The 14,286-nt window shown below is 47.8% G+C and overlaps 1 protein-coding gene and 2 long non-coding RNA genes across 3 annotated transcripts; 1 reads left to right on the plus strand and 2 right to left on the minus strand.

Moving 5' to 3' along the window:
• Positions 1 to 3,955: 3,955 nt before the first annotated feature.
• LOC143694839 (uncharacterized) lies at positions 3,956 to 5,979 on the minus strand. Its single transcript, XR_013183564.1, has 3 exons — positions 5,662 to 5,979; positions 4,751 to 4,872; positions 3,956 to 4,074 (listed from the first exon to the last, which is right to left on the minus strand). It is a non-coding gene; the product is annotated as an uncharacterized LOC143694839 (long non-coding RNA).
• A 431-nt stretch (positions 5,980 to 6,410) lies between these two features.
• LOC143694885 (uncharacterized) lies at positions 6,411 to 8,436 on the minus strand. The gene is made up of 3 exons (XR_013183629.1): positions 8,262 to 8,436; positions 7,057 to 7,121; positions 6,411 to 6,460 (listed from the first exon to the last, which is right to left on the minus strand). It is a non-coding gene; the product is annotated as an uncharacterized LOC143694885 (long non-coding RNA).
• A 1,801-nt stretch (positions 8,437 to 10,237) lies between these two features.
• LOC143694858 (uncharacterized) lies at positions 10,238 to 11,537 on the plus strand. Its single transcript, XM_077183639.1, has 4 exons — positions 10,238 to 10,262; positions 10,503 to 10,605; positions 10,871 to 10,927; positions 11,176 to 11,537. The coding sequence occupies exons 1-4, from the start codon at positions 10,242 to 10,244 to the stop codon at positions 11,388 to 11,390; spliced, it is 396 nt and encodes a 131-aa protein (XP_077039754.1). The 5' UTR covers positions 10,238 to 10,241; the 3' UTR covers positions 11,391 to 11,537.
• The last annotated feature ends 2,749 nt before the right edge of the window (positions 11,538 to 14,286 follow it).

The following is a 14,286-nucleotide window of genomic DNA, read 5'->3' on the forward strand; positions in this document are numbered from 1 at the left end:
CTCCGCGTATCCAAGCGCGTATCCAGGTGTTCGCCCAGACGCTGCGAGAAGCTCTTGCAGTCCTTCCATGAGACAGCCCCAGGAGCCCCCCATGAACCCCTCTACTCAGCAGCTCCATGCAAAAGGGAGCTGAGGCAAAGCCTCCCCCTAAAACAGCCTCCCCCCCCCCCCCCCCCCCCCAGCAGGAGCCTGCCCCTCATCATCCTCACAGCTCACACCTGGGGCTGATGCCACTCTCCAACGGCGCCTCTCCCCATTCAGCACACAGCCCGCTTCTCACAGACACAGAGCCAACAGAAATCTGCTCCGGGTGCTGGCTTTTCTTAGTCCATCTGCTTCCACAATTCAGACACATACCTGTGCTGATGGCACTGAGGGAAAGCTTTCCAGTGCACAAAACTGTCATTCTGGTAGCACGCTTTGAGACGCCTTCAGAAAAAGCAGAATCAGAGCCACCTCCTAAGAGCCCTGCTGAGGAACCCCGCCCTCCTTGGGACACCCAATGCAGCAGAGCTCGAAAAACGAGGGCAAAAGTCAAGCTTGGAGTGGAAAAAGACAATATAAATACAGCAGCCGTTCAAAAAAGCCTTCGCACAGCAATAGTGGGAACCGGTCACATTTCTTCTTTCCTTGCTCTCTGGAATGACATTAATACGAAGTAAAAAACCCACACGAAACACAAGGCAGAGCTGGGATTTTACACGTCTTCCTTTTGGCTCTCTGGATGACAAGCGCCTCTTCTGGGACTGCGACACGATTTGGGCGCTGGCAGAGAACGGAGGCAAAAGGTGCCAGAGAGCCCTTTCTATCGCCTTCAGCCCCTGCAGCTGTTCTGAGGGTTCCAGGGCACAGCTCGGTCCGTTCCTAGATCAAAACCTCACGGCAATATCTTCAGAACTACTACCCATCTCCAGTCGGATCCTCCTACATTCCTGTAAACAAATGAGTGCATAGAGAGGGTTTCTCCCCAGCTGAGTTTAGAGACCAATTTCTATTCTTTAGCAATACCTAGAAAACCGAATACCTTGCCAGGTTTTAGCATCCTACACCCACTCACCCCTCCCTGTGCATTTGGTGGCAGCTTTGGGTCCCTCTGGGGGACGGCACCCAGCGTGACCCCCCCCCCCCCCTCGCCCGCCACCCACCTGCTCCTGCACCGCAGTGGGGCTCCCTCTCCTGGGCACCTTGGGGTGCCCCCAATGGCATCAAAGCCCCGAGTCTTCACCCCCCCTTTTCCTGACCCCCAAAGAAGACACAGGAGGAGTCCGACTGCCCTGGACAGCAGCGCAGCGCTTCCCCCAAGCCCTTCCCACACGTGCATGGCCCCAGCAAGGGGCAATGCTGCAACAAGAAAGGGGGGGCAGCCCCCAGAAGGCTTGAGGTTCCTGCCCAGCCTCGCTGTCACGGGCCAGGGGCAGCGAGAGAGGGAGCGGCACAGACGACGGAGACGGCACGGCACAGAGCGGGGGCCGCTCTCAGCGCAATGCCGGGAAAGCCGCAGCTCCGGCGCTGTCGGCCGGGGTGCTTGACCGGCACGGGGGGATCCGCCGAGAGCCTCCGGCCCCGCGCGGGGACTCCTGCAAGGGCCGAGGGGCGCCGGGCTCCGGCCCTCGGGGCTTTATTCTCCGGCAGCCTGAGCCCCGCGGCTGCGGGGCAAAGAAGGAAAGGGGGCACGGGAAGAGAGGAGCGAGAGCAGGGCATGAGAAAGGGCGGGGAGGGAGCTCGGGCTGTGGAGGAAAGTGGGACGGGAAGGGAAAGCCCGGGGCGAGGGTACAGGGAGGCTGGGCAGAGGAAGGAGAGAGGGGGAACAGAAGGCAGTAGCGGGCTAGGGACAGGACAGGAAGGAGCCGGGTTTGTGGGGGGAGAGGGAATGGGGGAAAGGGAGCGAGAGAAGGCGAATACGGGGAGAAGGAAGGAGGGCTAGAGAGAGGGACAGGCGGGGAAGCCTCCCAGAGCCCCGGCTGCACCCCGAGCCCGGCCCGGCGCCTCGCCCTGCCCGGGATGCTGCGCTCGGCGGAGCTCGGCTCGCTCCGGAGACACTCGGCTCGAGTCGGCTCTTCGGCTACTGTCGCCTATTGTCGCCTAAACTCGGCTCTTGTCGCCTGCATTCGCCTCTTCGGCCGAGCTCGGCTCGCTTCGGCCCAACTCCCAGCCGCACTGTGCCTTCGGCGCGCCTCGGCTCCGCTCGCCTCAGCTCGGCTCCCTGACGGCGGGCAAGCGCCGCCGCCTCCCGTTCAGCTCGCCCGGCTCGGGGCTCTCCCGCTGCCGCGTCCCGCGGGTGGCCCGGCCATCGCGCGGACACGACCGGGAGCGCGGGCTCGGGCAGGAGCTCATTAGGCTGTGACCGCACTCGCGTTAATTAGCGCGCACGAGAGCAGCAGGCTCGCTTCGCCTGAGCTCGGCTCGCTTTGCTTCAGGCAGCCTCGGAAGCCTCGCCTCGGTTCGCTCGAGGCCGTCAGGTTCGGCCGCTCTCGCCTTGCTTCGGCCGAGCTCGTGCGATTCCCCCGAAGGCGGCGGCGTTCGGTTGTGTATTGATTGTATATTTCTATAGTTAGATTTATATTTCTAGAATACTTCTATTAATCCAAATAAAAACCCCATCTCTAACCAAATAAATACAAGAAAACACCTTCTTTTAAACGATATCGAAATATTTTTATACTTTGTATAGTTATATTCACATTTATATTTAGTTTCTTTTGATGCAATCTATTAATAATTATATATAATATCTATAAAATTCTTGACATGTATTTAAATTATTATTTATATTATGTATCGTATCTACTGCTGCAACTAAATTTTTCTCATATTTGTAAACTTTATCTGTATGTATTTATGATATATTTCTAGACTTAGATTTCTACCTTCATATTCTTTGTATTTATCATTTTTATCATCAAAACCCTGCCTATTGACAAGTAAAAAAACCCGCTTTCTTTAACGATTAAAAAAATATTTTTATATTTGTAATTTTCATATTTCTATTTATAATTTGTTCTCTAGTACGTGATAACATACCTGCTCCTGTACCGCAGTGGGGCTCCCTCTCCTGGGCACCTCGGGGTGCCCCCAACGGCATCAGAGCCCCGAGTCTTCACCCCCCCCTTTTCCTCTAGTTAGAAACTACACTGGAACTTTTTTCTGGAAACAAAGACATGACCTAAATGCTCTCCCCATGTCCTAGACAGATAGATGTTCAGTTCTTAGTTGACTGGGCAGCAGTTTCTTAAATAGAATGATAAACAATATGGAAACGTTTTAGCTACAAGCAAATAGGCAAATCTGAACAAGGTCCTCGTGGCCAGCCACTGCAGTTATTTTGAAGCAATTTTTTAAACAATCAAATACTGATACCACAAAAAATAAAGCAAAAAGCTGACTACTGGCTAAGAAAGAAGGAAAAATTAACTTTTGATGACAACAACAACATTCCAAGGACACAGGCTTTTTTCCAATGTCATACCTTATTACTACCTCTCTTGGGAATTCTCATCGTGGATCCCAAAAGGAATAAATACCTCAGAGTGTCCTAAAGCACAAAGTAGCATGCACCAGCTCCTCACACTCCCAGGAGGTCAGCACAGCGTGCACCGAGTCTGCAACAAATTCTGCTCAGTGAGGGTCTGCAAACAAAGTTTCAAGTGATGAATTGAACTCATTTTCAAGGGACGCTTTCTAAGCACAGAAGCACAACAAAGAACAAGCAGAAACAAACCTTAAAAAAATCTGCAAGTTTTATTTAGCACGTATGCGACGGATTTCCACCCTATGGCTTCTCACTTGGATTTGTCTGTAGGTTCAGGAAGATGATAATGCACACTCTGCCTTCCCTGAACCCCCCACACCAGCTGAGGGCTGCTCAGCGTGTTCAGACCATCGGGAACTGGGTTATGCACACCCGGATGGACCGGAACTCCTCTGCTGCAGATTCAGGAGACCAGAGCAGAGAGGTGCTGGCCAAGGCGTCATCCCAATTCTATTTATGTGTGACGAGAAGTAGTTTGTTCCCAACAGCTGCAACAATCCTCAGCTCGCTCCCGTGGTGAGTATTAATGGCACACAGAGGGCAGCCTGAGGAAATAATGGTCTGGGCTCTAAGTGGTGGGACAGGCTCTGATTTTTTTCTTTCGTATTTGTATGATGATCGGTACAACAGGGCTCTGATGGATGACTCGGCAACACGCAATTAAAAACTCCTCCATAGGATTACATGGACTTGTAGGAAAAGACAAAAGCCTATCACCCTTCTGAAATCTCCTTTTAATCCGAAGCACGTGGATTGTCACTGTACTGCAACTTCCAGGTTTTCAAAGCAGCTTACTTCTGAAGACCAGGAAACATTTATTTCTACAGAAACAATGGGCAGCACCCAGGCTAATCTAAGCACTACTGTTTGATAGGGGATCTGCAAGTGTGCCAGTCCAGCTTAAAGCGGGCTTTATGCCAGTCTAACGTCCCCACTAAATTCTTCCTGTATCTCCCGACCCCAAAATCTTATTTTTCCCTAAAGCTTCTCATCATTGGCAATTTCCAAGTAACATGGTTTTTTTCCAACATTCAAAAATGTCATGCTGGACTGAACTAGAGAGTAATTTTCCAATATAAGCTTAGCAAAGTCTGAATTGACTTGTCCAGACAGAAAACCTACAACCTACACCTGCCTAAAAAGACCTAACGAGCCCCTGGCAGCCACCGGCATCAAGGCACAGTGGATGTTTCTAATACAGAGTAAGGATAACAATATCACCTTTTGTTCTCTCCAGTTTGTTTCCTCTACAGTCATATTTGCTTCTTATGATTTTTACAGTCTCTGTATCTTCTCGGACAGCGCTGAGTCTGACGACCAGGATACGAGAGTCTTTCCCTGCCCTATGGAGAGAACCAAGAAAAAAAAGTTAAAAAAAGAACAGGGCAGTTTGAAGTTAATACTTCCAATGAGAAGCAGCACCTAACAAACAGAGCAACAGTGAACAAAGCGTGACACCTCCCTGGGGACAGAAGACTTACAAACTCTCCGGGATTTACAATTCTAGTAACCAAGCCCTTCAGCACAGCAGCCAAGTGTCCCATTAGGTGGTGCTGCACCAAAGAATGATCCGAGAGGTTCCAAAGAGTGAAATGCACCTTATTTTCCAAAGACATAAAATCTTGCAAAATAACCAAACTACAATAGATATAAACTACAGGGCAAGAGTACAAGTGTTAACTTGAGGAACTGGAACCATCCAGGTGAGCAACTGCTAACTGGATCCTCAACAGAGTTTGAGGAACCCTTCAGGATACAGAAGGGTTTTCCCCAGAAATTGCACAGGCTGAGTTTTGATAGAAGTACACTTGCCAGACGCTCAGAAACGTCACCCACCCTCCGGGTGTCTTGAGAGAGCTGCAAATGGCTCTCACGTGGTTTGAGCTGGTTCTGTAAGGGCTCAGGGTGAATTTCACCAGATGCGACCAAATTGGGCAACACCCAGTGGGACAGAAGGAACCCAAAGCTTGTTTTACCCAAAGCTTGGGTAAGCAGAGCTCCAGCAAATACTGCGGAAACAGACATAACAGGGTAACAAATAATAAACCTACTTTTTTTTTTTTTTTTAATCTTACCTTTTTTTTTTTTTCTTCAGGTGATCAAAACAATTAAGGAGAAGGTGGAAAACTCACCATTACTGAACATTTCATCATCTGTAAGCTGACCATCCTTAGCATAGAGGACTCCAAATTTAAAATTCACCAATCCCCTGGGAAATAAAACCAGATATTGCATGATAAACAGTCAAACAGAAGACGTAAGAATTTGTTTCCTCTAAGGACTTTCACGTATGTACGTATCTTTGTATACATCCTACGCATTAGAACATACATTTTATACCATCTTCCAATACATAACAATTTACCTTTAAACTTTGATAGTATAGCATCAAATCATTAACTTAAATTGTTGCTCTATTATTGTTAAGTTGGTGCTTAAAGTTATTTTTGCTGTCATGTTCAAAAAAACATCACTTATTTTTACTGTAACGAGCAATTGATTTCCAAGTCATCATAAGCACATCAAAATACAAAGCTGTATTCACTGGACGGGTCTGTGAGCTACAAGTAGTTAGGCTTATCCTTACCTCTTACCCTTCAAGAACCAATAAATCCTGTCAACAAAAACAGTATCTTTAGCCCCCTCCTATTAAAGATTCTACAAGGATGATGGTTTTATTTGCGTTTAGAAGTTTGGATTTGAAATGGCCAGTTCAATGGATAAAGACAGTTTAAGTAGTATTAGATTATTATTATTATTATTATCTGCTACTGGAAGAGACAAACCAGTAGTATCTATACTTAATTACTTCTATTTCCCGAAAATAATAAAGAAAAAGAACCAAACAAAAAAAAGTCACTTCCTACCTTTTGTATGTCAGGATGAAAAATGTCTCTTGGGCTCTTCTCCAGTTTATCAAGACTCCTAGCACTGAAATGCAAATGAATGAGTGCTTTATAGGCCCCGAACCACCAACCGATTGCAGTTACAGCACTTACAAAATGAATCGTTCCCAGAGCCTCTGGGAAATGGAATGGTTTGTGCAACTGCCATTTCTTCCCCAAAATACTAACTTCCAACACTTCCTAAACTTAGTTTGCATTTTAAAAACAGAAATTAGGGAGACTTAGGGTGGAGATCAGGTTGAAATTGATTTCCTTCTAAAGCACAGGGCTCTGTTCCATCACCCTTCACTTTGGCTCCACACAGAATCACAGGGAGCATTTTAGGAGGGCTCAAGAACCAATTCTATTTCTCTCTTTTTTCTAGTTCTCTCTCTTCCTAAATAATTCAAGGCAAGTCAAATGAAAAATGACAAGTTCAGCATCAAATTCACACTTTTTCCCTTTGTCTGGTCAAGAACAGGCTTTAAAACCACTTCTTGCTGCCTTCAACGATTAAGACTTGCAAAACAGTTTCACAAGTTTGATAGGTTTATCATAAAAACCACAGAACGCAAGCTCTGAATTACAGGAAAAGGTACACAGGCAAATATCTAAACTGATGGCTTATTTGTCAATCCATACCTTAATGGAGATTGCACTGAGAATGGTTTTGTGGGACTCTAAGGGAGACATATTTTCTGAGTACCCTGTAAACAAGAAAAGCTAGGATATATTACAGGACATACCCTCTTTTTCTGCATATTCAAATAGGATTATCAATAAAAACATTTCAGTTAAAAATGAAGAAAGAAAGCCATGGTAATTTTACTCAGCTATATTTACTGCCGATTTAGAGAAAAAAAAAATCACGGGTGCTGGAAAGAAAAAAAAAGTGAACCAGAAACGCCTACAGTAGAACTTTAAAACAATTGCTTGGATAAAAGCATCACGTGGAACATGAAGTAGAAAAAAAGTGAAACCAGTATCAGAGCTGCCTATTTTCTTACCATTGCACAAGAAAATCCGACAAGCAGTATAAAGTCACTGCCTAAAACTGATCATAGGATGCAACCAAGAACAATTGAGGCATTTGCTAATCTAAACAGAAACCTTTTCTGGATCCTAGTGTGAAAAATGCATGTATTTTATGATTGGCTTTTCGCAAATATTAAAATGAATATTATATGTGTTGTGTTAGAAAGTAATGCTGTATTAATTCTCTTAAGTAGTGTGTTAAATATAGTTTTAGGTTATAAAAATTGTTAAAATAGAAACTATTTTTAGTAGGATACTATTTTTAAAAGAAAGGACTCACAGCGAGATAGCAGCCACAGGACACCTAAATCTTTCAGAGAAAAAAAATTTATGGCCCTCTTATCAGAAGAAACAAACTTCTTCCTGACTCGAAGGCGCTGTTAGGATTCAGAGGAAGAAGTTGACCATGACCAGACAGAATCCTGTGTTTGAATGGAATTTATGCATAATGTATGAAGTGTATGAATATGCAACAGGCTGTTGTTTTTAAGGGTTAATCCTTTGTTAACGGGTGTCCTTTTTCGGGCTCGTGCTGCCCAGAAAAAGGTACTCGGACGTCCATAACTCTTTGTATTTGTTGTCTCATATTGCCCTAATTAAAATTGTCCAAATTATTATTACTCTAATTGTATTACAATTTTTATAACCATTTTATTACTATTAAATTTTTAAAATTTTGAAAACAAGTGATTGGTGTTTTTAACACTAGTGTCAAATCACACGTTTTGTCTTTCAGCAGCTCGAGGCTGGAGAGCATTTCCCCTGGGGGTCGGGAGGGTAGGGGCACAAGGGGGTGAGTCTGCAGATCGCACCTGTGCCATCAGAAGGATCCAGCCCGGTGCTCCTTGCGCTCGCCATTCTCCGGGCCATCGCTGTGTTTTACTGCTCAGCGATGCCGCTCCATCTGTTTGCGTGGAAGGAAGAGTCACGAGCACTAAGGCAGTCAGCAGCCGTGCCATTCCAGCGATATCGCAGCGCTCTCTGCTCGCAAGGCTGAACACGCTGCAAAGCCGCCTCCGCAGCCGCTCGCCCGTCCCCGCTCGCTGCCCCCGACCCGCGGAGCGCTGCAACCGCGCCTCTGCTGCCCGCCGAACCCGGCCCCGCCGGGCCGCCCCCGTACCAGCCATTCTTCTCGGCCATCGTGTCCCTTTGCACTCCGGAATGCTCCTCAGCCCTCCCGGCCATTTACCGACCCCGCCCCGCCCGCCGCTTGCTCCCGCCCCTCGCCCTTGCCTTGCTCAGCAGCCGCGTCCTTCCCCCGCCCCCGGCACCCAGCGGCCAGGGGCAGGGCGCTGGCTCGGGGGACTGCAGTACCGCTCTCTGGCCACAGGGTGGCGGACTTACCAGGGCTGTGATTTTCCCGCCCTTTTGGCCACCACCTTGAGAAGGTCAATCGAGTCCACAACATCCGCGACACGCCACTCCCAAGATGGCGGCCTCTCGGCTGCCTGTCGCTGGCGGGCTGCAGTACCGCGCTGTGCCCACAAGGGGGCAGCACTGCGCCCACCCCAGCCCGGGCTGCCTGGGGGGAATGCGGGCAGGGAAGGCGGCAGATAAGAGCAGGGGCGATCCCCTCCAAAAACTCCTCTGAAATAAATGCCCCAAAAGAGCCGGGAAAAAAAAAAACAACAAACCCTGCCTCTAAACCAATAAGAACCAAAAACCAAAAAGTTCCCAACCCTTTCTTTTAATCAATATTTAAATATATTTTATGTTTATATTTTTCATATTTATATACACATTTATATTTGTAATGTATATTGATGTATAACGTTTATTTATACATTTATATTTATAATTTTCTATTTAGATATAAATTTATATTCTATATTACATCTATTTCTATTACTTAGATTTATTTATATATTTTTATACATATCTTCATATATTGATTATATATTTCTGTGTTAAGATCTTTACTTCTGTAACACTTACATTATTTAAAGCCCCTGCCTCTACCCAAATAAAGCCAAATGAAGCCCTTTCTTTTAAAATGTATTTTAATTTTTTAATTATATTTTTCATATTTATATTCACATTTATATTTAAAACGTATACTAATGTATAGTGTTATTTGTGTTCTATATTACACCTCTTCCTATTATTTATATTTATTTATGTTTTAAATTTCTATATCTATACTTTTATATCTTGTTTATATATTTCTATAATTAGAATGTAAATAAAACCCCTTTCCTTTAAACTATATTTACATATTTTTTTCATATCATATTCACATTTATATTTATAATTTATATTTCCGGATAATGTTATTTATATTCTATGTTACATCTCATCATATTACTCACATTTACATTAATATTTTTAATTAATTTTATTTATAGATATTATATATATTATAGAGAATATCTTTTAATAGAATATCGGATATACTATTTTTATATTATATATTTCTATTACTTATATTTATTTATAATAAGTATTTATAGATATCAGAATAAAAATTATATAATTGTATATTTGGATTTATATTTTTATATTATTTATATTTATACTATTTAAAAAAACCCAGCCCAGAACCTACTAAAAAGCAAAAATCCCAAATTTATTTAAAAGTATATTTAACATTTTTATATTTACAATCTATATTTAAATATCTTTGTATATGTATAATAGATTATAATTTATATCTATTATGTTACAATAATATACTATATAGTACAGATTTTTGTATTTATCTATTTTCCATATTTAATTTTACTGTTATAATTATATAATTTTTCTTCCTGAGGAGGAGGGACCTCGAGGAGCGGCTGATGAAGAGGCAGCGGATGCAGTTCGCCGAGCGCCTGGTAAGGACAGCCCGGGATCCCCAGCCGCAGGCTGGAGAAGCCCCCTAGCCCCGGTGCTTGGTGCGAGGGGCTGGCAGCTGTGGCCCTGCCCAGCGCCGCCCCCGGGCCCGCCAGCCCGCGCCCCCCACACCGCTCCCTGGCCTGGGCCGTGCGGGCCGGCTCGGCCGGTGCTGGGCGCGGGGAACGCCCGGCCGAGGGGCACAGCCCGCGCCGAGCCTTTCCTGCCGGCGCTCCCCGCAGCTGCTGCAGGACGAGAGCCGAGCGGCCGAGCAGCTGCGCTGGGCGCTGCCGCGCCTGCGGAGCCCGCAGAGGCGCGTGCGAGAGGCGGCCGTCGGGATCATCGGTGAGCCCCGAGCCCGGCGCCCCTCCCCGCCCCCGGCCCGGCTGCTGCCTCGGCGGCAGCGGGAGCCGCGCCCGGGCCGCTGCAGCCCCGGCCGCCCTCGGCGCTGCCGCCGCCCTCCCGCAGCCAGCCGTGCCCTCGGGCGGCAGCGTGCGGCAGGGGCCGGCAGGAGCCCTGCCGGGGCAGGAGGGCGTGCGGCCGCAGGGCTGGCAGCGCCCGTGCCGGGCAGCTGTGCCGCCTGGCGCCGCCACGGGCTCTGTCTTGCCAGGGCTGGCCGGAGTGCGCGTGAAGGGACAGAAGGAGGAGCTCCAGATCCTCAGCGAGGGTGAGTCGGGGCATCCTGGCCCCGGAGCTACAATCCGTGCCCGGGCTGCGGAGGGCTCTGCTCCCCGTGCGGACGAGGGGCGGCGGGGGCAGAGCCCGGAGAGCTGTCAGGGAAACGTGGGCGATGCGTGGCCAGCACCTTCCGGCCGAAGCCATGGCAAGAGCCGGCTGGGATGGCCCTGGCAGGAGGCTTTCCTTGGATTCCCTCAATCTGGCCTCTGCGCGTGGCTCTGTTCCTCTCTCTTCCAGCTCTTCAAGCCCTGAGGGAAGATGAGAGCCCATCCTGCCTCAGCATACTGATTCAGCTGACCTTTGAGAGAAGATCTGCAGGACTTTGTTCATCTGCTGGATCAGATGCACCGGCGTCCATCGGCGATTTCCAGTTCCCACTGAAGATGAGAGCACCTGCAGAGCAGGATGGACCAGCTGGAGCTCCAGGCACAGCTCTTGCTGCTCAGAGCTGAGCCTGTGGGAAGCTCCAGGAGCTCCTGCCATCTCTCTCCCTGTTGGCAGCTCCCTCCCTGCAGCCCTCAGGCCCTGCCCACTCCCTTTTTTTATCTCCCAGCTCACCCCTTCCCTTTGCTTTCCCTTAATAAACAGTTTGGGTTTTTCACTTGAGCCGCGTCTCCGTGGAGCTGAAGGGACACAAAATCTGAGCCCGGGCATGTGCAGGGCCCTGCTGCCGTTCTCCTCCCCGCTGCGTTCTGTGCAGGGACAGAGAGGAACAAGGGCAGCTCAGGCTGCAAAGGTCCCTGTCCTGCTGCTCCAGTTGCACAGCCCTGTGGAGTTCAAGGTTGTGCTGAGCACGCTGAAGGGAACAAGGACCCTGGGTTTTAGAAGAGCCAATTTGAGTTTGCTCTGATCCCAGCTGTGAGGGATTCCATGGTGTCCTGGTTCAGGGCAAATTTTGGACAGAACCCCCAAAGGGGCTCCTCTAGGAAAGCGGATTCAATCGGCCCCTCCCCCCAGCTGGTCCAGGAGAAAATACCTCCTTGGAGAAAAGTGGAAAAAATCTGTTTATTAAATAATAAAACCTAAACAATATTAAACGATAAAACCCTTGCGGCTCCAAAAGAGATGACAAACTGAGAAAGTCCCCTCCCTGGGTTGTAGCTCAGCTCACTCAGTCTCTGATCAGTCTGTCTGGTGCTGGAAATGTCACAGGCCAGGCCCAGCCCGGTGGGCCACAGGTGCAGCTGCCGGTGCTCCCCTGAGTGTTCAGTCCAGAGCAGGTTTGAACAGGTCCAAAGAAAAAGGGAAAAAACCCACAGTCCAGGGAACTTCCTTGCCTCAGCAAGCTAAAACTAACTAAAAGCAAAGGAGAGCTCTGTTCCGCTGTGTGTCCATCCGCAGACAACACAGTCCAGGAGCGGGAATGTGGAGGAGTGAGTGCAGTGTCTGAAAACAAACTGCTGCTTCTTCTTTCCCCCCTTCACTCTCTGCAACAAGTCTTAAAGGTGCAAATTATTATTCAGCATAAACAGAACAAGATGATTTGGGATAAAAGCATCATATAGTCAACCTTGGACATTCCACCCCTTATCCCCTGTCATGGTTTGATGCTGGCACAATGCCAGTGCCCTCATGAAAATACCTTCTCCCTTGTGTCTGCTGTGAGATGTGACCAGGAATAAGCAAAGCAGGCTCCCACTTAGAAATAAAAAAAACCCTCTTTATTAACTAAACTAGAACTCTAAGTAAAAAGAAAACACACAGGGAAAATTAAAACCTTCCAAAAACATTTCCTCCTTCCCCCACCAAATTTCAATACATCCATCCCCCAAATTACCAACTCTCAGTCCATTACCACCCTTTAGGTAATCAATTTTCAATACATCCATCCCCCAAATTACTACCTCCCGGTCCATCACCACCTTTTAGGTAATCAATTCTCAGGTCATCAAGAGGAGAGGAGTCCTTCTTGTGCCATAGGCTTCCCCTGGAAACACACTTGATACCTCTTGTGTTTCCTGTCACACGTGGCACCGCCCGGAGAACATTTGCCATCTTCCTTCCATGCCCAGTGCTCTCACCACTGCGCATGGACCAGGGCTGCTTCTAGGGTTTTCCTTTTAAGGATGCTTTGTCCAGTTCCAAAAAAGAGCACAGTCTCTCACTTTTGGGACAGTTGTCCCCCCCAAATTTCACCCCCTGGGGCTGAGGGGTCTCGAGAACAGAGATCTTCTCCACTGAAGATCGAGGGCACCAACCACCACCCTCCTCATTCACTGTCTCTGTTCATGCACTCCCATAACATCACTGCACTCTCTTGGCTCCAAGCCGTTGCCTCCCCCTAAATGCAGTCTCCGTGTCACAGGGAAAAAAAATGGCTCTGTCCATGGCTATACAAGAAAAGTCCAGCCAAAAGCCACTCCATCATCTCTTCCCACCTAAGATTCTTCTCCACTTCTTTTTTCTTTCCTCTTATCTCATCTCTTATCTCTCTCCTTATTCAGCTCCAGGAGGATCAGCATTTGTAAGGTTTCCACGATGCAAGAAAAGGGTCAAAAATCTCAGTCTCTGCCTGTCCAGAACTCCCACGCTGCCCTGCCGGGCACCTTCTCGCCGCACCCCCCACCCCCATCCCCTTTCTCCTTTTTGGCTGGCAGTGCTATCAGATTTCAAGGTGGCACAAGCACAGGCATAGGCTGACTCTCTCTCTCTCTCTCTCTCTCTCTCTCCTGGGGGGGGAGTGGGGGTGGCTCCCCGATGCCTCTTGGTGCTCCTCCACCCTTCTGTCCTCAAAGGCCTCTTCACCTCCCATCTCTGTCCAAGCCCAGCCTACCTCAGGCTGCATGGCTGCCCGTCCCCCACCCAGTAGCGGACAGCTGGGCAGGGCAGGTCTCACCTGCTTCCCTTGCCGGAATTCAAGAGAACTTCCCCCACGAGTGCAGACATCTGGGCAGGGCAGGTCTGACCTGCTTCCCTTGCTGGAATTCAAGAGAACTTCCTCCACGAGTGCTCTGTTTTTTAACCTGTGTTCTCAGAGGCGTATCCATTGTCCCCAGTGGCCACACCAGGTGCCAATATTAAAATCTGAACACCTATTGGTGACCACAGCATATCCCAGAAAACCTACTTCCTGTCAAACCACAACATCTCCATATTGTCATCTTACTACTAAAACTAATATAAATTCTAACTTTACAAACACATACATTATACATCCAATATACAGCCATACACAAAGGTAATAACATTCAGCAAACAGTGATTTACCTTTACACATAGGTCTCACCCAACAATCAGATCTCCCTGAGGTACACATTGTGATCTTCCATCTTTTTGCATTATCCACCATGTGCAACCTGGTCCCTGAGCAAAAAGAACCCCACAAATGGGTTTGTCTGTATTCGAGGC

The sequence above is a fragment of the Agelaius phoeniceus genome, chromosome 10 (assembly GCF_051311805.1).
Source record: "Agelaius phoeniceus isolate bAgePho1 chromosome 10, bAgePho1.hap1, whole genome shotgun sequence".
Classification (NCBI taxonomy): Eukaryota; Metazoa; Chordata; class Aves; order Passeriformes; family Icteridae; genus Agelaius; species Agelaius phoeniceus.

Excerpts from the sequence above, each read along its gene's own strand:
- LOC143694858 (XM_077183639.1), top strand. The coding sequence starts at position 10,242 with ATGCAGTTCGCCGAGCGCCTG. Across the intron at positions 10,606-10,870 it reads GGCGGCCGTCGGGATCATCG|GGCTGGCCGGAGTGCGCGTG; the intron begins GTGAGCCCCGAG and ends CTGTCTTGCCAG. Across the intron at positions 10,928-11,175 it reads GCTCCAGATCCTCAGCGAGG|CTCTTCAAGCCCTGAGGGAA; the intron begins GTGAGTCGGGGC and ends TCTCTCTTCCAG.